At 31.7% G+C, this 24,729-nt stretch overlaps 1 protein-coding gene across 1 annotated transcript; it reads right to left on the bottom strand.

The window, feature by feature from the left end:
* Window positions 1-150: 150 nt before the first annotated feature.
* On the bottom strand, window positions 151-4,908 carry LOC123668630 (solute carrier family 66 member 3). The gene is made up of 4 exons (XM_045602346.1): window positions 4,657-4,908; window positions 4,209-4,434; window positions 1,758-1,878; window positions 151-1,367 (listed from the first exon to the last, which is right to left on the bottom strand). Exons 1-4 carry the CDS (start codon window positions 4,809-4,811, stop codon window positions 1,186-1,188), a joined length of 684 nt encoding a protein of 227 aa, XP_045458302.1. The 5' UTR covers window positions 4,812-4,908; the 3' UTR covers window positions 151-1,185.
* Between the last annotated feature and the right edge of the window lie 19,821 nt (window positions 4,909-24,729).

The following is a 24,729-nucleotide window of genomic DNA, read 5'->3' as shown; positions in this document are numbered from 1 at the left end:
CTTGTATGACTAGTCACAGGAGGCAGATTTAAATTGTACTATTATTACTACTGAGTTTTTAAATTGACAAAATAATAATAATAATAATAAATATCTAAACAATACACACATGGTCTTCTGTTCCAAAAGTAAGCAACTTTAATATATAACTAGGTTTAAAGAATTTATTTCTCATAAAAACATAACGTTCACTTTTAATGAGATACAATCAATATACTATAGGATGTAACAATTTTACCTATGGAACGCCTAATCGAAATATTTACAATTACATTGTACATACGTGTTCTTTTAATTTTGATTTAAAAATATTAATTCTATCCGAATCTCGAAGATGATTTGGTAGATTATTATATAGCTACACTCCCTCAAACAATATTGTTTTCTTACCATACTTTGTACGTACACTAGTCAGCATATAATGGTATATAATATAAAATCCAATTATATGTGTATATCAAAACAAATAACACAGGTCAACTATAAAAAAACTAAAATAATGGCTCTCTAATTATCCATGCTGAACAGAACAATATATTTATAAACTAATTTTTTTCACTAAAAAAACATTATGTAAATCGTCAAATCACCCACCAATATCACTAATTTTATCATTTAATAAAAATAAATGTTATAAGCCAATATACAACAAACATTTTTTTTTTTTTAACTTTCATTTTGCAGTACAACATAAGTTGATGCCACACATATTGTAAGAGAATTGTGGATTACAAAAAACTAATCAAATATGATTTCAGCACCCTAAAGAACATAGGCCTAACTATGTTTTTTGGCCAGTGTTATTATATTACATGTAGTATTACTACTAATTATCACATCTTGTGGCATTGATTATAAGTATTGTGCGAAAATAGTGCTTCACCCAAACAGGCTCATTGTTTAGCATTAATCATTTCTTTAAATTTGACGTTTGACTAGACTGCTAAGACAAGAAACAATATGGCAAATAAATTCATGTGATCAAGTAGGATTATATTGCCTAATTATATAGCCTATTAATTAATATCTCATGTTCTTTTCTCATGTAAGACTTATACTTTATATGGCATATTGGTCAATACAAAATTGAAACTAAAAAGTAAACGAGATTGGATTCAAATCATGCAGTAAGGGCACCTATTATTGCTTTTCATGTTTCAGCTAGACATATAGTTTACTATAAACTTAGTCTGTGTGATGTTTGTCAGCAGATGCACTTCTTCGTTGCCTTTGACCTTTATTTTTCCCTCCGTACATTTGATAGTACATTGCTGTGGTTAAGACTCCTGCACTTAACATTGTAGATACAAAGAAATTAAACATTAATTTCATATCTGCTGAGTCAACATACACAGTGAAGAGACGTGCTGAAAAGAAATAAGATATAAATATAAGTTAATTAATTGTTAAATTTGAATGGTCTCATAAATAATAATAATCCTAAAGTTGTTTGTGAGATAATGCTATAGCCACCTAATCTGTACATTTTTATTATACTCGTACTATAATAATAATAATAATATTTTATAAATTTTTTGAGGCTCAATTTTAAATTAAATTTGAGTTTTTTAAAAATTTATTGAAATCTTTATTAGCATCGTTTTGAGCAATAATATTCAATTTTATTTTTCAACCATGTATTAGGACTATATGGAAAAAGTAACTAGCGTTTGATTTCTAACATTTCTTCAAATTATAGAACTTTAATTAGTATTTCTATTGTAATGAACTTATGCTTTTTGTATTATTATACTTACACATGTTGGTCACTACAGAAATAATCCATGTAGTCAATGACACTGCATCTGCATTGGCTGCTTTGACTATTCCGTAAATGTATGTTACCTTGGCAGTACCACTCAATGGAGTACAAAAAGGCTGAAAACATACATGAAAGACTTTTTTAAAATTTTGATTCGTACTAGAGCATTTAAACTATAATATTAATAGCATTAAATTAGAAAAATATACAACGTTACTTCAAAAATTTTACTATAATTATTCATAATTACAATGCACAACTTGAGAATTAAATATTCATAGATAAAGCAGTATAATTCTAACTTTTATAACATTAATATTGACTGTATATTTCACTAACATACAGCAGACGATCCTCCTTCTCCTACATTGGGAAAGAAGCCTATGCCCAACAGTGGGATATTACAGGCTGAAGCGATACAACAGACAATACTATTACATTCAATAGAGCAAAACGTGTGCTAAAAGACCTGCTAATAGAAGCAGATGAAGCAACAAATCAATTCCGCATTGACTCTTAACCTCTAGTGTTGTATTACTTATTGTTAAGAATTAAAAAAAAACCTCTCAGCCTGTAATTCACAAACCCCTTATAAGAATTTCAGATTATAATTCTTGAGCCAGAACCCAACAGGAAAAAACTGATTTATTTGCCAATCACCTTGCAAAAATATTTACACCAAATGACGCTTCACCTAATGCGAACAAGTCCGATAAAGATGACATATTAAACCAGGACTTTCAGCTAGATCTTCCTCCAATGTGTCACAGCCCAAGAGATTCAGAGAACAATCAGGACTCTTTAAAGATAAAAAGCTCCAGGATCTGATCTGACTGGATAAAAAAATACTAAAATTACGAATTAAAAAGCTTCCTAAAAAAGGCATAATGTATTTCACCATTTGTTTTCCCCTATTATGGAAAGTTTCTCAAATATTAATCATCAAAAAACTAGGAAAACCCAATCATGATGTTTCTACCATTAGATCTATAAGTTTGCTACCATTATTGTCAAATTTCTTTGAGATTTTGCTGAAAAGACTACTTGGGGTAATATCTGAAAGAAAGATTCCACCGAACCATCAGTTTGGCTCTAAGAGAGAACATGCGACAATAGGCTAAGTTCACCGAGTGTGTCAAATCATCAGCAGAAGCCTAGAATAAAAAATACTAGCTGTCAGTGTTCTTTGACATAAACAAGCATAATATAAAGTCTGGCACAAAGGGTTATTTTATAAAGATGAAACACTTTTACCGGTCACCTACTTTAGGACAATAAAAACCTATTTAGCTGGATACATTTTTCAAGTAAGGGAAAGCGAATAAACCTCATAAAATCCAAACTGAAGTGCTCCAAGGCTTTGTTTTGAGTTCAGTCCTCTACACATTGTTAACAGTTGACATAATAATAATAAATACTCTTTATTGTACACTACAAAGAAACGTTACAAAAAGGGATACATACGAAGAAAGATGTACAAAGACGGTCTTATCGCTAAGAAGGATTTCTTCCAGACAAACTTTGGGTATAAGACAGGGCATATAAAATGAGAAGCGATAGGGAAGTGTACGAATAATTGATAAAGAATTGGCATGGAGTTTACTTGTTATATGATATAAAAATAAGTAAATATACTACACATAATACATATATATACACATATAATACTATATATATACATACCTCAAGGATCTGTAGTAACAATGGTAATTTTTGCTGATGACACTCCACTATATGCATCTCACAAAGATCCTGTTAAGTCTTCTGAAACTCTACAGAAAAGCCTTCAAGAAACCTAGAGATGGAAGGACAAAAGACGATGCTGAATTACCCCACACAAAATGCATAAGATACTTGGACATGCACCTGGATCGAAAGCTGACTTGAAATCAATACATCAGAGCAAAAATGAGGGGACTGAACCTAAAATATCAAGGTCTGTTCTGGATACTCACTCGAAATTCAATGCTCTCTATAGATAACAAGCTCCTTATATATAAGGTGGTACTCAAACCCATTTTGACCTATGGGTTGGAATTCTGGGGCTCAGCTTGTGACTACAATATAAATATAATAGAACAAGCTGAAGATACAATATTAAAGCAACTAGACATCCCTCCATGATTTATAAAGAACAATGAGGTCCATCAACGTCTTGGTATTAAAACAGTGAAAGAGGTTATATAATCCTTTAGCTCCAAATATAAGTTGCAGCTAAGACATCATCGCAATCAGCTAGCAGTTCAGCTCACTCTTCCACAGTTTAAGCTCTTTAAAGAAAAAAGCATATTAGACCTGGAGAAATCTTTGTTCAGACCCTACAAACCAATATAGCTTTTCCAGAGAAAAATAGTCTTTAAATTAATAAAACCTACAACTGACACATTTGCTCATAGTCGGAAGGCTTATTGGATGATATCGTGCAGAAAAATAAAATTATACTTACCAGTAGATATGAAAGTATGTCTTTTGGGAGTATCTCCATCGCGAAGCCAAATATTGTGCAAACATAAATAATTGTTCCCAAGGGTACAATTGGTGCTGACAAAAGTCTTCTAAACTTCAGCACATAATACAGCATAACATATATTTGAAGCAGTATAATGGGATATTCTAAATATGTCATAACACTGTACTGATTTGTGTAGTTATAAAGTGTCACTATTGTGAACCTGCAAATAGAGAAGTGTTGTTAAAATAGCATTAAGACAACATTAGGAAATAGTAACAAAATAATTGATAGTAGACATTTTTATTTTTAACATTATGTAATCTTAATATCACATTGTAGGTAATGTTAGTAATTGATGCTGGAGTGTCTAACAACAAAAAAATTGTCAGCTCATTTTCATTTTTTACTTAACCTTTAGTATGCAAAAAACTTAAATGCAAACCCAGTAATCTCCATAAGCATTGCTTGTAAATAAATCCCTGATGCAGATTTCTTCTTCTTCATGTGCATTATTTGAGGTACTTTTAGGAATAAGCATGATAAAACTGTTAACGTACTTATCACATTCGCTATAACTTGAACAATTTGAGAATCCATAATTTTGATTATTTAAATCGTAATATTAAATGTCAGGATAGTAAACAGCTTTACAACGTTATAGCTGTGTGAAACTGGGAAAGGAATCGTTCTAAATAAATATTGGCATGGGTTTGTGGTGAGTTCTCAATTATCCCGCCACTTGGCACTTATCTTTGATAAATCTGTTGTTGTTTAAACATGTGACAACTAACAGTAAGCGAATAAAAACTATTATTCGAAAACCTTAACACAAACGTAATTAATAACAATAATATAGCAGTTACAAATTATTTTTTTCACTGTATCATAATATGTAAATGAACTCGATTCCCTTCACTTTGCAAGGTCAATCGGATTGCTTTTTTGTATACCTACTTCTACAACCGTTGTACAAATAGGTATTCAGATACTATTTGGTATTTGCGCTGTAGCATAGATTAAACAAGTGTATTATCTATGGATTAAACATATATATCACAGAGAACGTGAAGTTTAAGATTTACCCTAATGCTAATATGGCGACACCTTAATTTATTGCATTTTGACGGACACTTTCTGCTATATAAATATTATTCTTCTTCCCTCTACCCTCCATAAATAAATATATGGTAGTTTTCTAATTACAGAGCATAAATGCGACTCAGTGGCGCTCAATGTCGAACGCAAGTTATTTTACTCTTTGTGTCGAACTGTGGTAATGTTTAATCGGAACGTGAATTAGTTTCAGCACCAACAGAGTGCGTTAAGTTGAGTGTTGAAAAAAAAATCATAGACACAATCTCATCAATGTTTATATGTTATATGTCCAGTCATAAGTCCTGTTACAAATGAAAATGCATTTTTTTTGAAAAATTTCAAATGAAGTAATGTAATATTATCAAAATTTATACCTACATATAAATTAACGTCTCAGCAAAAAATAAAAATATATTCTATTCGAAATGGCCACCTTTAGCTTTTATACAGGCCTTTTATCTGTTTAGCCACGAATCTATGGATTTACACACTGTTTCCAAGGGAAATTTCGCCACTGCTTGCTGCAACGATTTTTTAGGAGACTCAATGTCACCGTGTCGTTTAGAGCAGGCCATGTCCTCTAAAACTGACTATAATTTGAAGTCTAAATCTAAAATTTTATGTAACAGTATTTATGGCCAGACTAGTTACATTAATAGTAATAAATAAAGTGGTATTTAATAACAATTTGTCGAAAACTATTTACGGTTGTTTTAAGTAATTTTGATGTTGATTATTTCATTAAAAAAAAATTGTGTTGAGTATTTATATATTTTTAACCGACTTCCAAAAAAGGAGGAGGTTCTCAATTCGACTGTTTTTTTTATGTATGTTACATCAGAACTTTTGACCGGGTGGGCCAATTTCGACAAATTTTGTTTTAATCGAAAGGTGGTGTGTGTCAATTGGTCCCATTTAAATTTATTTGAGATCTAACAACTACTTTTCGAGTTATATCTTATAATGCGTTTTTACTTGACGCTTTTTTCGTCGATCTACGTTGTATTATACCGTGTATTTACCAATTTTGATAATTCTTTTTTTATTAGAAAGAGGATATCCCTAGTTTGGTACCATGATAAGGAAACCAGGATCTGATGATGGGATCCCAGAGAAATCGAGGGAAACTCTCGAAAATCCGCAATAACTTTTTACTGGGTATACCGATTTTGATAATTTTTGATTTAATTGAAAACTGATGTTTATCATGTAGTCACATATAAATTTTATCGAGATCTGATAACTACTTTTTGAGTAATCTTTGATAACGCGTAGTTACTTGACTATTTTTTCGTCGATCTACGTTGTATAACTCGTCGATGTAATTGAAGTCGGTTTTTTTTCGTTTGCGAGCAAACACAATTATTTATTTACCTATTTAAAATACAAAAGAATCTTAACTAAAAACATTAGCATTTAACGGTGTGACAAAAATCATTGTTGATTTATCCACACACCGGCATTCGACATAGTACGCTTACAATATTGAAAATAAGTTATAAAATATCAATACAGACTACAATTTTACATAATACCTTCCAATTTTTACAAATCAATCAAACTCAAAAATAACTTTATTCAAATAGGCTCCAAAAGTACCTTCAAATAGCATTTTACAAATTAAAATTTTATGGTGTTTACTAGCTGTACCTGCGAACAAAAACTTTAACAAAAACGTTATTGTTCAGTTCGAAGAATCATAAAATAAATAAATTTCTAAAATAAAAGTAGCCTAAGTAGTAACTTGGCTACTTTTATTTTAGGAGTAAGGAGTATCCTTACTATACCAGTTATCTGCCAGTGAAAATCCCATCAAAATTAGTCCAGCCGTTTCAGAGATTAGCCGGAACAAACAGACAGACAGACAAATATAGTAAAAAATGTTATTTTGGTATATGTACATATACGTGTATCATATACATCCATATACATTTAGTAAAAAGCAGTTTTTAATATTACAAACAAAAACTCAAATTTTATTTATTTGTAAAGATTATTTTTGTAAAAGTAAAGCTACCACCGATTTGGAATGTAAATTCTGCAAAGAACAATCGGCAAGAAACTCCGCAGTTACTCTTTTGATGATAATATATGAATTGTGTTTTAGCACAAAATTAGTAATATCTTGCAAGAAATACAGCGCCACTAAGGGCGCGTTCCCACTATGTCGTAACGATTAATTTATCATTGGACGACTGTCGTCTCTAGCTGTTCCCAATATAACGATTCTTTGTCGTCAACTTTTTTTTTACCGTTTTGCGACTATCGTATATAGCTGTTCCCATTGGATCGCGACGACATTTTATCGTTTCACGGCAGTCGCATTGTCGTTTACACATCATTAGCAAGCTACAAATCTACAGTCGCATCTACGTTCTCTTTGAGATCAGTAGTGCGTTTATTCTTCTGACTCCAATGGACGTAGACGAAATTTAAATAATGGATTACTTTTTGAAAAGAAGGAAGATGAAGCAAAAACGACGAGACGATATTTTTATCGTGGTTACGATAGATTTGCCGTCACGGTTTAGTCGTAATTATTTTTTATCGTTTTACGACTGTCGTGCTAGCTGTACCCACTGTCATGACAATATGTCGTCGCTGCAATAAATGTTGTAGACGACAGTAAATCGTGTTGTAGAACAACATGTGAACACCTCCATTTAAACATATAAGCTATGACACTTAAAACTACACGATTATCTCGAGTGTGAAGCGTTTATCTGTCGTCACGACAAAGTGGGAACGCGCCCTAAGTCCACACATCTTTATCAACTATGTAATTCTGCACAGAATAATACGCTTTATCTATTAATCTCTTTTTAATAAAAACTTTAAATTTATGCTGAGATAATTCCAAAATTGTTTGTAAGATTCATAACCCAGAAAGGAGACGCGTGTATATCTTCAGCACTTTTTTTTTAATTTTAAAACTTCCCGTGGGGCTTAAGGAACACAAAAAAATAAATTAGCCGAATTGATCGAGCCATTCTCGGGTTATGCGCTTAGCAACATTCATTTTTATTTATATAGATAGGAAATATAGTTTTAAGTTATATTTTTGTGCTAAAACACAGTTTATATATTATTTTCAAAAGAGTATCTAAATGCGAAGTTTCTTGCCGATTCTACTCTGCAGAATTTAAATTCAGAATAGGTTAGGTAGCTTTACTTTTACAAAAAAAAATCTTTAAAAATAAATAAAATTGGAGTTTCGGTTTGGAATAAGTATTAAAATAACGGCTTTTTGCTAAATGCATATGGATGTATGTATACGTGGTACATATACCAAAATAACACGTTATACAATTTTTATCTGTCTGTCTGTATGTTCCGGCTAATTTCTGAAACGACTGGCCCGATTTTGACGGGACTTTCACTGGCAGATAGATGATGTACTAAAGAGTAACTTAAGCTACTTTTATTTTTAATTTTTTTTTTATTATTTTATAACTCTGCCAACTGAGCAATAACTTTTTTGTTACATTCCACGCGGACGAAGTCACGGCTACAGCTAGTTTTAAAATGAAATTATATTCAAATTTTATATGTAGAATATTAAAAAAAAAATGTCAATTTTTATTATATTATACCTTCATCTATGCTTTAAATATTTATTTTTAACGAGACGAAAGCTTTAATTTTTTTATAATGTCACTAATACTGCAATACCGCGTAAATAATACTTACTAATACCGCATAACTACAAAAAAATCAAAATTTTTTAATGAAAATTAAATTAAAAAAAATGATAAAAAGTTAACACCGCCGGAGCAAAGCAACAAAATTGTTCTAAAACTATGTATGAAGACGTTAACAAGACTTTTTTAACATTTAAATAACAAAACGTTAAAAAGGCTAAGGATATAATTAAGGAAATGAATTTGGAGTGGTAAAGATAAAACAAATAACAAGGTAAAGTTTGTCAAATTTATTCAAATCCAATGTTTCATCATAAACTTTAATTAGGTACGTGTAATGTGTAAGTAGTATTTGTAAGTAAAATATGTCAATTTAAATATTTATCAATTTTCATTATGTAAGAGAAACGAGGTGAAAGTGAAACTGAATCTTTAAATATAGGTTGAAGAAACATTTAAACTTATCCTAGTAGATACCTCATCCACATAAATACGCCAAGGTGGATAAAAAGGAAATGCTGTTATTATTTTTCAGAATTAAACTCTCATAAAAAACCTTAATAAATTATTATTTCGATATAATATATAAGTTGATTTCCCAAACATTGTACAACAAACTCTCAAAACTCCAATGACTCTCTGGCGACATAATTAATGTAGAGCCTATTATAATTGGTTTACGGAAAATGATTTACAGAGAGGTACAGTACAAAAACCCATAGGCTATTCTCGAACTCTGTATAATTTTTAAATCGAATATGGGTCGTTATCTAAAAGTAAAAAATCTTTTATTTAAGTTTTTCGTAAAGAAAAAGATTTGTTGTTTCAACTTTAACAAGACGCATTTAAGGTAGAAAACATCTCGGAAGAAAATTACCGACTCCACGTTATTATCCTAGACTTAAGTTTTTGGCTTATAAGCAAGCTCTTAACTTTCTCAATTCTGTTTCTACTTTAATTACAAAAGAACTAATTAATGGAGTAACTAATTGCTCGAAGTAATTCTGTTGCCTACATTCTGTTTGTTTCATCTTTGTAACGATTCCGTGTAAATTACAAAATGATTAATTTCGATATTTTTTTAATATGCAATGCTGTGAAAATCATTTTTATTTACAAACTAGCTGCCCGGACAGACTTCGTTCTGTCAATAGTTAATCTATTTATACAAATAAATTAAATTGGAGTGTCTGTTTGTAATATTAAAATAACCGCTTTTTACTAAATGCGGATGTATGTGTTACACGGTACATGTATGTATATCAAAATGACATTTTTTACAATTTTTGTCTATCTGTCTGTCTGTCTGTTTGTTTCAGCTAATCTCTGAAACGGCTGGACCGATTTTGACGTGACTTCCACTGACACTTCACATAGCTGATGTAATAAGGAGTAATTTAGGCTACTTTTATTTTAGATATTTATTTATTTTATAGCTCTGCGAACTGAACAATAACTACAGTCTACCCATGGCGATGAGATTGCTGTTATCGCAGGGCACAGAAGTGTAAGTGATTAATAATAATTATTATAAATCATTAATATTAATAATATAAAATACATGTATACTTGACTTCGTACATACTTACATGAACATGTACATACATAAAATACATACGTACATAAATAAATACATACATTGAGAGTATATCCATTATGAGAGGCTCCTGAATTCGGAGAAAAAATGATTTCTTATCTTTTTAAAGCATAAATTGAAGTGCTTTCTTGGATCACTTTTGGTAAACGATTACAAAGCGTTAGCGCGTATAGTGAAGGTGGTGGCAGGAAGTTGGTGTTATGTCTGGGAACTTCAAGCATCGATGTGATGTAAGACCTCCTAGAACGTGTTTGGGTAGGAAGAAGATGGAAACGGGTCCGAAGGTAAGAGGGAAAATTTTGATTATGGAGTATGTTTTAGAGAAAAGAAAGGATGTGCATATCACGGCGTAGGTGAATTGGGAGCCACTTAAGTTGAGTACGTATAAAATAAAAATTGTAAAGAAGTTGAATGTCTGAAAAAAAAAATGACAAAAGGGTTTCGCTTCAGCCTATAATACCTACTACTGGGCATAGGCCTATTTCCCCATGTAGGAGAAGGATCAGAGCTTAATCCACCACGCTGCTCCAATGCGGGTTGGCGGATATATTCCCTACTATGAGTAACGATCGCTATCAAGTGTACATGATAACAACCGGGACCGACGGCTTAACGTGCTTTCCGAGGCACGGTGGGGAGACCCACAAGGACTGCACAAACACTCAGACCACGGCAAACACCTGTATGGCCAATACAAATGTTTGTCATGTGCGGGGATCGAACTCGCAACCGCCAGCGCAACAGGGACAATCCACGGCTGTGACCGTTGCGCCAACGCGGCGTCACTAAAAGGTTTAACGTTTTAAATTTAATTTAATTTGCTGAGTGACTACAGCAGTCTAGAATTTAGCTTACCCCTATTTTCCCGTGGAGAGTCCTCGTTCCCGTTTACCGTTTTCGTAAGAGGCGACTAAGGGACTTACTACTGAAGTCGACCGATGGCGGGATAACCATCTTACAGCTGGCTTTTTAAAAACACAAACCGAAGATGGGCAGTAGCGTCATCGGGGCGACAAAGCCAGTTCTGTAGTCACCAACCCGCCTACCAAGCATTGTGACTATGGGCAAAACCCTCATGAGTTCGCGGCAGAAAATTCCACCCTCAGTTTCCGGCAGCCCCACCATTCTCGGCTACAGTAACTGTGGGGTGGAGAGTGCTAGGAATCCCCGGGTTACGGGACGACGTAACCCAACATTACACCTGGAAATGTTTAATGGACGCACTCTACGGCTGGACCACCACCTCACCAAACTTGAAATAGAACTGAGTCACATTAAGCGGAGCATACTGGGGCTGTCTGACACGCTGATCCTGGACTCCCGGCACTTGTTCTACAGTGAAGGTGATGGGCTTTCCCAAGCTAGCTTTGGTTTTCTGGTCCACACGATTCTCACTAGCAACGTTGTGGAAGTCAGCAGTGTGTCAACCCGGGTGACGTACCTTGTACTTAAACTCACTGACAAGTACTCCCTGGTCCACTAGTTTAAAGTCGTTAACGTACAATAGAATGGACTATGCTTGGGGTTTCTCTCAAAGGTAGGATTAGAAATGAGACTATCCGCGATAATAGGAAAGTTACCGACATAGCCCACATAATTAGCAAGTTGAAGTGGTAGTGGGCTGGTTACCTGTGTTGCAAGATCGTTGCCCGTTGGATCAGACGTGTCAAGAGGTCTCCTCTCCAGGACAAGCCATGTCTTGGCAAACGCAGAGTAGGATGTCTTCCAGCGCAAACTTGGGGCGTCACATGTCCAGCAGAAGACTTCAGCAGGCTGAACTGACTGACTGACTGGCCTCATGAAAATCAAAAACCTGTTTCTGCTCTTTCGCAGCATATTGTATTGTGTATAGAGATTGTGATATTGATGAAGTCATTTTATTAAAAAGCCTACTCTAGAGAACCTTCCTCGTTATATACATTACTGTCAAAAACTTTGTTTCACTTTAGATTTTCTGCTCTTACCGAGATTGATTATATGAATGTTACTATATTAGATGTGTTTAGATTTTTTTCTTAGTTTTGTTTTTAATGAAGTAAAATCAAAATATTTATTTCCCTATAAAGTGATTATTACAGTATATACACTAAATGAACGTCAAAAAAATTACGTTTAAAAAAATAAACAAGCATGAAAGTAAATCGACAAGGCACTGCTACAACGCAAGCTCCCCCCGTATGATAAATTAGGGAGGCGTGACGTAATTGACACGACAAGTGCGTATGCATGTGGTAATAATTTCACAATATTTTCTACCAGCCTTTATACAAAATTTATAATTTCAATTCAGTCATAACTATGCTTACGAACTATTTTTGTTAAATATGTTATCTATTATTACGTTAAATATATGTTATTTATTATAAATAAATAACAATTAATTAATATTAATAATTAACATTAAATATTATATTTATTTATACGTGAATAAAAACTTTGTACCCCTTTTTACGAAAATTGCGCGGACAGAGGAGTATAAACTTTTGCACACCTATAGTTTACATATATAGATAGAGAAGAAGTGGGGGATGTTAATTAAAGTGCTTTTTTTAACTATGCATAAAAATATATTAAATCAGTAAAAAAAAACAATACACACACTGCCATGTATTTGAAATACACACGCATACATATATAATCTAGTCTTTTGTTTATTATTATAGAAGTTATAGTCTTTGACAACAGAACCTTAATAATGTTTAACCTTATAATATCAATTAGTTAAGGTCGAATTTCGACCACCAGGCTTATTATGTTGTTAAATGAACAAAACGTAAAAAAAACGAACTCTGCTTTTGATAAAATAAATAACTCAATTTTATTAAACAAGCAAGACATATTTGTTGGAATTTTTGTAAATTTACTAAGCCGGCTGTTTTCATATTTGGCCGATAGAATAAAAAGAGTGTTCATTAATATAATTCTAAAAATATATTTCTAGAAATCCTTTACCTACCTCTGGAGTTCCTCAAGAAAGGCTCACACTTAGGTCCATCAACAAGGGCCTAAAAATGCTATTCTAAATTTTTAGGAACAAAAGACTTTTAAAATAATTCAAAGCATTGAAAGTTCTCCATTCCGCCTTGATCCGAAGTCATGTGGATTACTGTAGCATTGTGAGGTATCCATCTTACAAAAATAATATCCAGTGTATAGAATCAATTTAAAAAGTTTTGTAAACAAATGTGGAATCAAACGATTCGAAATTACGATGATTGATTGGATCATTTTTGATTGCTTTCATTAGAAAAAGGGAAAAAAGTAACTCTCCATAACCTTTTGATACACTTTTATTAATAACAAAATTGATTGACCGTTCCTTTTTATCACAGGCTAGTTTTAGTATGCCAACATATTGGCGTTATAAAAAGGAACTACAGCTAATACTATCCTTTTGCTCTAGCTGAGAAACTACAATGAGCTTTATGAAAACTGTGACATCGATATCTTTTGTGACAGTCCAGATACTTTAAAAACAAAATTATTGAATTTTTCAATAAATAAATAAATAAACGGTTGTTCAATTATCCTTTTTTTGTAGTTAGTATAAACAAAAAGATTAGAATTTATTTACACATTGTTATTTAGTAAATTAATACTTTTTTTTAATAAGTCGTATGGTCAGTCAGTCAGTTCAACCTCTTGCAGTCCACTGCTGGACATAGGCTTCCATAAATTGTGCTCAATGCTATTATTAATAATTTTAGACTATAGAAATAATCAAACGTGTTTAGTTGGTTTAAATAAATAAAATAAACGTAAATCGTAAGCAGCTTGCTTTACTTTTTTACGAGTTTGAAAACTTTAATAAAAGTCCAAAATCGAAACGTAAATTGACGCTTGCTATTCCTATCAGTAGAGCAAATGCTGGTTTACTGTTAAATTATTCATACATAAAGCATTTCAAACATATATTATTAATATATATACTATTTCAAACATAAATAGCTAAAAGCGTTGTAAAACATCGTTCTACGTCAAAGTGTCAGCGTCAAAGTTGTTTATATATCACTATATCGTATTAGGCCTTATATATTTTCTTACGAAATTAACTCCAATAACCCTAACAATTAGTTATACTGGTTGTCACCAGTGGTAAAAATTTCAACCACAATTTTTTAAATTATAAGTTTGAACATTAATAAGGTTCTATTGTCAAAGACTTTACTTCTATAACAATAAACAAAATAGTATATATGCGTGTGTGTTAAGGACATGGTAGTGTGTGTACTGTTTTTTTCGTTGATTTAATGTATTTTTATGCACAATTTAAAAATATATATAAGCATTCTGCATTCCTTCTCTATATAAATTAAAGTGTCCGAAATTTCATACTCCTCCGTCAAAAGAAAGAGAAAGGGGTACAAAGTGTTTGCTTCGCGTATTAATATATAGAATTATCATATTACAAATATAGGATTGTCCACACTGACAGGAGAGATTAAAAAAATGATAATTCCATAACTAAAAAAGACATCGATTTACTTACTGTCATTCGATAAGTCAATGGACTGACGGCTGTAGGTACTGGTACAAAATAATAATTATATATATCTGAATTATATCATAAAGCGGTAGAATAGTTAAATAAATATTCTAATATCTATCAATATAATGGTGCAATTTTAACATATTAACTCATTCGAGTGTAGGAGTAACTATAAACCGCCCAAGACGCGGGGTGCCTACCGTCAACTTTTTTATATTGAGAAAGAGCGCTATGCCCAGTAGTGATATGTTATTTCTATGTAACTTCGATTTCGATACTCATAAGATAGATAAATGTGCTCTGGCTTTATTTTGTAACGCCTTTCATTTTATGCAAAATATTTTTAAAATTACTAATTCCATAGGATAAAGTTTCTACATGCGCTAAATATAAAAATACACGACGTATAAAACTTATTAGAACGGAGAACATAGAATATATTAAGTTTCAAGTTATTTGCATGATAACTGAACAAGTATAGAAGTGACCGGGATTGTTGTCGTCTATTTGTATTTTTGATCTTCAATCAGCTTACGTCATGTCGCCGGCTGGCAGTCGCCGACCATACTCTGAAATTCGTCAAGATAACTGCGCAAAAACTTAATTTACTCGATAGCGCAACTTTATCCCCACACCTTAGACCCTCCCTCCATGCCTTAGCAACTGATAGATACCAACCATAAAAAAGCCAAGATTAATATGAACAAATCCAAAAGGCGGTAGTTTAATAAATGAGACTTACTAAACGCACACTGTTTTTGAAGACTTTTTAAAGTTAGAATTTTTTATACATTATTTGTGGTGTCTTTGTGGCACACGTGTTATCCATAACCCCTAATTTTATACCGAAAGTGACAAAGAACTGATGTTTAACAACTTTTATAGTTGTATCAACAACATTACTTATAAATTTGGATAGTGTAAGTATTTTTCTTGTAGTTTTTAGTAGGAAAAAAGTATTTAACTAAATCTAAACAACTGTTTACAACGATACATTCGTATGTTTACATATGTTCATTTAAGTAAATGGAAAAGTTTTAAAGTTTAATCTATTTTTCCGAATCTCATAACTCTAACGCTTTGTATACAAGTTACAATATTGTAAGAATTTTGTCATCGTAAGGAAGTGATTTTTTACTATTAGTTATAATATTAAGCTATAAGCTTTAAGGTACACAATGTCTTGGTGTGTCAAAAGGCAAGTAGTTTTTTTTTCGTTAATTTTTGTACATTCTATACAAATTATATTTTAGATCTTTAGCATTTATAAAGAAACTATTTATCATTTTGTAAATTTACGTAATAATACTAAGTTAATTGTATTCTCTGTTTGTGTGTTAATTAATTTCTATAAGAGATTGCTGCCTAATCCAGTGATGTTTTAGCAACCGTCTTATCTTAGTGGACTTGGTGATATGTGGTTAGGTTTTAGACGAAACTATCCCTCCCATACACAAAATTTACGTGTTTTTCTTTTTATGCAAAGTATATTGAAATTCCTCCATTTGATATTTCGTGACTTTTTTAGTGGACTCGCCTCTCTCCCTTTCGAGCCGCACTTGATTAATGGTCGACCCCTTAGCAATATTTACTTTAAACGTCTTATACTATATTAATAAAAGGTACATCGATGCAAATGTGAAAATAAAACAAATGAAACTGCAGTAGCAATGTACATATAATTTATACAAATATTTGTTCTCGACGACAACGAACAAAGCCAATAAGCTCTCTCTGTGTGTGTCAGAATTCGTAAATATAGATTTGTTGCATGGAATTTCTAACTTAATGAAATAATAAAAGTACTAGTAATATTTTAGTTTAAAATTAACTTACACCATCAATTTATAAATAAATCGATAAAAAAAACAAGATAAAAGTTTTAAAATTCTTACGTTCTAACAACGAATTAATTAAAAGTTTAAGATGACTTAAAAAGGATATTTTTCTTATGTCGTAAATAACAAAAAAAAAAAACAGTTTGCAGCCTATTTGACATTTGGCAGTTAATTTCTTGTGCGTCACAATGCTATAAAATTGAACTGTAAAGAGTAGTAAAAAATATATAATCATTTTGTTTCCTACAGTCAATTTTGAAGTCTGATACAGTGCACTAAGAAAGTATTTGGTTTCCATATAGCCAGTGTTACGAGAATTTTTAGTTTGAGACAAGGTAAACATATGAATGATCTCGTATAAAAAATTGAGTTCAGACTGATCATCCTATATGGACTATATGTATAATCTTTGTTGAGGAAATTTTTTGTACTTTCTATGGTTCTAAGGAAACATTTACTTTTGTAATTGCGTTGTAAATACAATGACGCGTTAATGTCCCATAGTCGCGCATTTCTTGTTAAAAGATCCCGCCATCGGTCGGCTTCAGTAGTTAGTCCCTTAGTCGCCTCTTACGACAACGTTAAACGGGAACGAGGACTCTCCACGGGAAGAGAGGGGGGGTGGATAAATTCTAGACTGCTGCAGCCACTCAGCAAATTAAATTGCGCAGTACGTGCGCATATTTATATATTTTTGCATAGTAGCTCGCAATGTTAAGATTATTTCTCCAGCAGATAACTCGCAGTGCAAATATAGTAATGTGATGAAACCAACAGCAAAACTTTTTACACTCTCAATCGTCCCATAGACTTTTTCCAACACCAAACTTAATGTTGCGGTTTAATACAAAAAACAAAGCAATACAGATACAAAATAACAACTATCCTGCAATGTTATTCGTCTTTAGTCTAGGTTGGGAATACTAAAAGGTTATTTCGATAACCATATCCTCGCAATGTCGATAGTGATGTCTAATATAATTAAAAAACTAAAAGTCAATAAAAATATTAACGCAAATAAGTATTTTAGATCGACCAACAAACATATTTTTAGTTGTGTATAAATATTGATTTAGGTAATAAAATCATTCCACGGGTAAGTAATAAGTCGTCAGTCATAGTAAGTACTACATTGGTCGGTATATTGATAGAACTCGCTTTGATACATTTAACAGATATACCACACGTTCATTAGTAAATACGTTGATACAGCTATTACATAAAACAACCAACGTAGCGTAGCGTTATTGTTTGGAACTGTTTTATAAAAAAAAAACCGCCCTTTAAATAGGTATTTAAACACAATTATTTTTACATGGGTGAACCGAAAAACAACAATAAGCCCATTAAATGAAAAGCTGTTTATTTTTACAGTTAAATAAATTATACCTTTATATTATATTTAGTACTTAATGTTTTGTGGAAATATATCATAATTATTATTATGTACTTTTTTAACTATAAAGTAATTTATACTCTTTTTTCTTTCCTTCGATAATATACGGAATTACTAAGACACTTTTATTTATCCGTATTTTTATTCTTTAATTCATTTTGGTAGGTTAGTGCCTTTTGGAACCGTTACTAGTTTTAAAAAATATATGAAAAAAATGTACGGTAACTGATATTCAGTATATACATACATATAAAAGGTAGGTATATTTCTGTATTTACTATTTCGATGTAAAAATAAATAAATAAACAGCTTAATACAGATAAATTCGTTAGAATGTTTCGCATGTCGACGATTTTTTGCTATTAACAACGCAACATACTCCATTATCAAAGCAATTATTAAAAAAAATGGAAATCTGTAATGAAATACAATTCTAGTTTGTGAGAAATCTGTAGGCTTTTTAAGTTCATATCAGCAGTTTGTTAATCGTTAGATATAATTTAAGTAGTTTATTTTTTTTCAAAACTTTAGCGAGAAAAAGCGACGTAGAGTATTTCCGAAACGTATGTACATATCTATACAAATAAATAAAATCGAGGTGTCTATTTGTAATATTAAAATAACCGCTTTTTAACAAATGCATATGGATGTATGATGGTGTATATAGGGTACATATATCAAAATAATATTGTCTACAATTTTAGTCTGTCTGTCTGTCTGTTTGTTTCGACTAATCTCAGAAACGGCTGGACCGATTTTGACGGGACTTTCACTGGCAGATAGCTGATGTAGTAAGGAATAACTTAGGCTACTTTTATTTTAGAAATTTATTTAAAATATAAAACTCTGCGAACTGAACAATATGTATGTTCACATGTATGTAACAATATATATGTATGCAACAAACTGGATAATTCTATATTTTCTTTTGTTTTTGTTGTCGTCAGGACTACGTTTCTATAAATGAAAATTAAAATTTTACAAAAAAATCCTGGTGTGAAGCTCACGGGGTCAGATAGTTGTGGATAATTTATATTATAATGGAGTTGTAAACCATAAAAAAAAAAATACTTCGTAGTTGAAATCCTCCTGTCCTGTGAATAAAAAGATCGGATGGATAGAATAAGCAAAATTTTATCGTAGGTTGAAATAATCGTCTTGAAACATGGCCTTTAAAGATTCGAAATTTACAGGCAGCGCTGTTCCTATAAATAACCACATTTCACTTACTAGATATACAACAACTTATATAGACTCTCCTTAGACATTCTATTTCTAGTAAACAAATGCACTGATAAAGACAAATTATCAGATTTAACCCATAGTCCATAACCTATTATATTATTATATTACTTCCTAGAAGATTAATTAAGAAGTTATGCAAAATCTTTATTACTCTATTAATATTATAATAATATTAATTATATCTACATTACTTACATTCATTATATTAATAAAATTTGTCTAACATAGTGTTTTTCCGTATGACCACACTCGTCCAGTACGGCCTAATTTCATGTGCCCTTCGCTATTAAAAACAAGATTAACTGAATGCTGTGTGAGTAGAGTAAGACCACAGTTTTATTTTGTTTATTCAGTTTTCCGCTTCGTGTACAAATAGGTTCCAACCTTGAACTATATGGGTTTTATTCCAAATTATTCTCCTAAAATTTTTGCTTATTTTTAAACGAAAAAACAATATATCTCTATTACCTTGAGCAATATTTTGAAAAAAAAAGATTACGTTTTAATTTTAAATATTATAACTAAATGTCGATCTGTAACAGTCCATATGCGATGCTTGTAAAAAATCACAGAATGCATTTGTTATTTCCCGTAATTGGTTGAGAACATTATTGGTATGAGATATAAAATCCTGTTGTAAGTCAATAACAAAGCTTTTTACCCATATTGCTTCATATCTAAATAATACCATATAACTCTGAATTTACGAAAATCGTTTTAATATGTGACTAAAATGACTGTTTCAATATAAATATTTGTCCAATTTACATATCTATTTGACTGTTTGCATATGAGATTCATCAGTTTATGCTAAAATATTTATAAAATTTGCTGTATGGTTACGACAATATAGAATATAGCCACTCCCTTTCCTCACGTGGGTATCATAAGTAAGTCGACAAAGGGATAACACAGTTCCACTCCCACCTTAGAACTGTTAAAACCGACCGATGGTGGGACATCAATCAAACTGGTGACATTCAACTACACAGGCAGAAGACGGGCAGCAGCGTCTTCAGTGCCACGAAGCCAGCTCTGCAATCACCAACCTGCCTGTCCACTGTGGTGACTACGCAGAACGAAAGTAACTAATATACCATATAGAATAAGCAAGTTTAAGTGGCAGTAGGTTGGTCACTTTAGTCGCAGGATCAAAGGCCGCTAGAGCCGACGTGTGGAGTGGAAACCGCGTGTTGGCAAACGCAGTATGGGGCGCCCTACAGCCCTAGCTATATATATAGCCTATATAGCCTGTAGCCTTCGTCGCTAATTGCCCTATACAACGAAAAATATATTTTTCAATTCAAACTTTAAATAATAATAGTTTATTAAACATTATACATATTTACAATTCACAGCTTTAGAACTAAATATTTACAGATTGTTTTGGTATAAATCATGTCCGCGTGGAATTGTGCCAAGAATGCTGGCAGCATTTCCCCGTTGAATCGCTATGCCGATTATCTGGGCAAAAAATGCACCAGCCCTCTTGTTACCAGTGGAGGCAATAAGGCGAGGAGTTATCTCATTAAAAAAATTTGTAGCACTGCTATTCCAAGGTTTATATATTTACTGTTAGACAAATATAAGCTTACACATTCAAGATATAATATTGTAGTAAACATCAAAATAACTTTAATAAACATCTGTACAAAATAAAATAAAATTGGAGTGTCTGTTTGTAATACAAAAATAACCGCTTTTTACTAAATTCATACGATGTATACACGGTATATAAACCAAAATAGCTATTTTTATAATTTTTGTCTGTCTGTCTGTTGGTTCCAGCTAATCTCTGAAACTCTTAAGAAAAAGCGTCACAATTATTGCACATAAATTATATCTCTTTTTATAGATAATTGCTTGCTCTACCGGTGTCAGCAACAAAAAAATCCGACATAGCTTTTGTTAAAAAAAAAAACTTGTAATTTTGTAAAGTGATAATTATTATACTTATTTATTGCGAATTATTCGCACAGGTATTGCTAGTATATATTAATTCAATACTTATCGGAATCGCATGATCAGAACTCCCAGATCCTGAGACCGACTCTACTCAGCTTTGCAGTTTTTTTGATTAGAAAAGTTCGTCAAGTGATCGACAAATACCATTTTTCCGACTTTGCAAATTTAATTTATTAGGCCTTGGGCAAAGTGACCACACATAATAAAATATCCATAATATGTCTTTTTTTCGGCAAAGCGGAGTCCTTTCCATCTGACTCCCTCTTTAAAAATTTATTAAATTATAAAAAACGATATATTTGAGTAGGTAATAGAAATCTTCTTGGACCTAATCAGTCAAACACCGTTAGCTCTGACTGTAATTTTATAGACTTTCAGTAAAACTTAAGAAAAAGAAAATTTAGGTAAAACAGTAAACTCTAGTGGTCAGTAAACTATATAGGAATAAACAAGTAATTTTTTTAAAATAAATTAGGATTCTCATAAGAAATTGTAAGCGAAATAAATGTAATAGGTACATAAAAGTTATATGTCTGCATGTGTATGTTTTGTTATGTTTGAAATAATTATGTTACAATGCCTATGTATTTGTATACGTTTAGACCCACTGTACTTGTTCTGCGTCTTGTTGTCAGACAGAAACGTTTAATGTGTTCATGTATTTTTTTATGTTACTTTTCTATTAATTTCATTTGGTTTTATTTTGTTTTTCAAGGAATTTTAATGTCGGCTTTCATTACCGCCCTTTTGTAACAGTACTAAGATGTATAGATAGGAAGAAATTGACCTTATTACTGTTAATATTATGTTAAATTTTATATTTATACTAGCTGTGCCCGTGACTTCGTCCTCGTGGAATTTAACAAAAATATTGTTCAGTTCGCAGACTTACAAAATAAACAAATTTCTTAAATAAAGGTGGCCTAAGCTACTCCTTATTACATCAACTATCTGCCAGTGAAAGTCCCGTCAATATCGGTCTAGCCGTTTCAGATATTAGCAGGAACAAACAGACAGACAAAAATTGTACAAATGTTATTTTGGTATATGTACCGTGTATACATCCGTATGCATTTAGAAAAATAAAACGGTTATTTAAATATTACAAACAGACACTCCAATTTTATTTATTTGTATAAATATATAGATCAATTGTAACGCTGTGGTTTTCAAATAAAAAAAATAATTAAAATGACGCATCGTAAAAAACTAAGCTAGTGAAATAGCACTAACATGATTGTTGAACTATTGTCCACAAAAATAATTCAGACGCACATCCCATGTCTAATGCAAATAAACGAGATTTGATATTATATTCTATACCCATGAGAAATAATATCTTGAATGTCAACTAGTTATCCTTACAGAATATCTGAACACAATACCAACCCGAGTTTCGGGATAGTCTGTGCAGCTTGACTACGATCTCTTTCGTACGTTCTTGTCGTAGGTGACCCATTTTACGTCACCACTAAATAATCTTTTCAAAAATAGTTCGATATTGTCAAGTCTTAAGAGAGAATCGTAAATGAATACTGTTTATTAAATTTCTTTCAGTGAGTTCATGTCGCACCCATATATCGAGCTTTTTTGTATAGCCGTCCTTTTTTTTTTCGAATGGATCAAAACTGTTTTAAAGTCAAATCTCAGATCTTCAGCTATATTGTAACTACTCAAATGCTGATCTAACTCTACTTTTTCAAAAAGACACACGTTTCTTGACTGAAAACAATTAAACCAGTTTTGTGCTACTCTTACTAATACTGTGTTAGCTCCATAAACGTCACAAAATTTTTTGGAGGCTTGAGTCACATTTTCCCCTTTTTAACCGATTTCCAAAAAAGAAGAGATTCTCAATTCGACTGTATTTTTTTATGTATGTTACCTCTGAACTTTTTACTTCGTGAACCGATTTCGATGATTCTTTTTTAATCGAAAGATGGTGCGTGTCACGTAGTCCCATTTAAATTTAATGGGGATCTAACAAGTACTTTTTGAGTTATATTTAATAGTACGTATTTGCTTGACTATTTTTTCATCGCCCTACGTTGTATATGCATAACTTTTTACTGATATTATATATATATATATTTTCGGGTATACCGATTTTGATGATTCTTGTTTTAATCGAAAGTTGATGTTGTTTTGTAGTTCTATTTAAAGTTGATCGAGATATAATAGATACGAGATATAGTACTTTTTGAGTAATCTTTGGTGACGCATATTTATGTGACGGTGCGCACACGTCATTGTCGCAACGCCCATCTATACAACGGAATTCAGTAAAACTACTTCGGTTCGGACTATTAATCAAATGATGTTACGCGGCCACATCTACCACAACATAGTGAGCAAAATTATCCACTAGCAGTAGCAGTTTACTCTTTATAAATAATTTTGATGATTGTTGTTTTAATCGAAAGCTGATGCTTGTCTTGTGGTCCCATTTAAATTTGATCAAGATCTGATGACTACTTTTTGAGTAATCTTTGATGACGCGGATTTACTTGTCTATTTTGCGTCTACTTATGTTTTATTACTTGTCGGTGTAATTGAAGTCAGTTTTATTCGTTTGCGAGTTAACACAATTATTTAAAGTAAAACTTTCAAATGTACCTATTTTTTTGTTGGATTAACACATTTTAAAGGACCGAAAAACAAATGAAAAGTGGCGGGAACCTGTTTTTTACTTTTTGATTTCATTTTAAAAATGTATACTCTTTGATAATATCAAAACCAACCAGTTACAAACAATACAACCGAACATATTTTATTAAAAAAAATTTACTAGAAAATACGAAAAGACGTTTTTCCCCATCTAACAATAATAATAATAATTTATTCTTTATTGTACACATTAAAAGAAGTTTACAATTTATTAAACAATTCAAGAAAGAAATGTACAACAGGCGGTCTTATCGCTAAACAGCGATCTCTTCCAGACAACCAGCTTGGAGGAGATAATGTGAAACAAGCGGAAAGGGTGTACAAACTTAAAATAAAAGAAAACAAGAATAAAATCAAATATGCACACATACATGCATACATATACACATACTACATACTACAAACAATATTAACTATACTAAAAATTACAGAACGTATTACATAAAAATATATAAATACACTACACACATAAATACATATAAACATATACACATACAAACATACATACTCATATACACATATATACACATAATATTATAGATAACTGTACATTATTACAGTAATAGAACAAATAAGTGTATA

Source organism: Melitaea cinxia, chromosome Z (assembly GCF_905220565.1).
Source record: "Melitaea cinxia chromosome Z, ilMelCinx1.1, whole genome shotgun sequence".
Lineage (NCBI taxonomy): Eukaryota > Metazoa > Arthropoda > Insecta > Lepidoptera > Nymphalidae > Melitaea > Melitaea cinxia.
The sequence above is the reverse complement of the archived record's forward strand: the minus strand, read 5'-3'. Positions and strand labels throughout refer to the sequence as shown.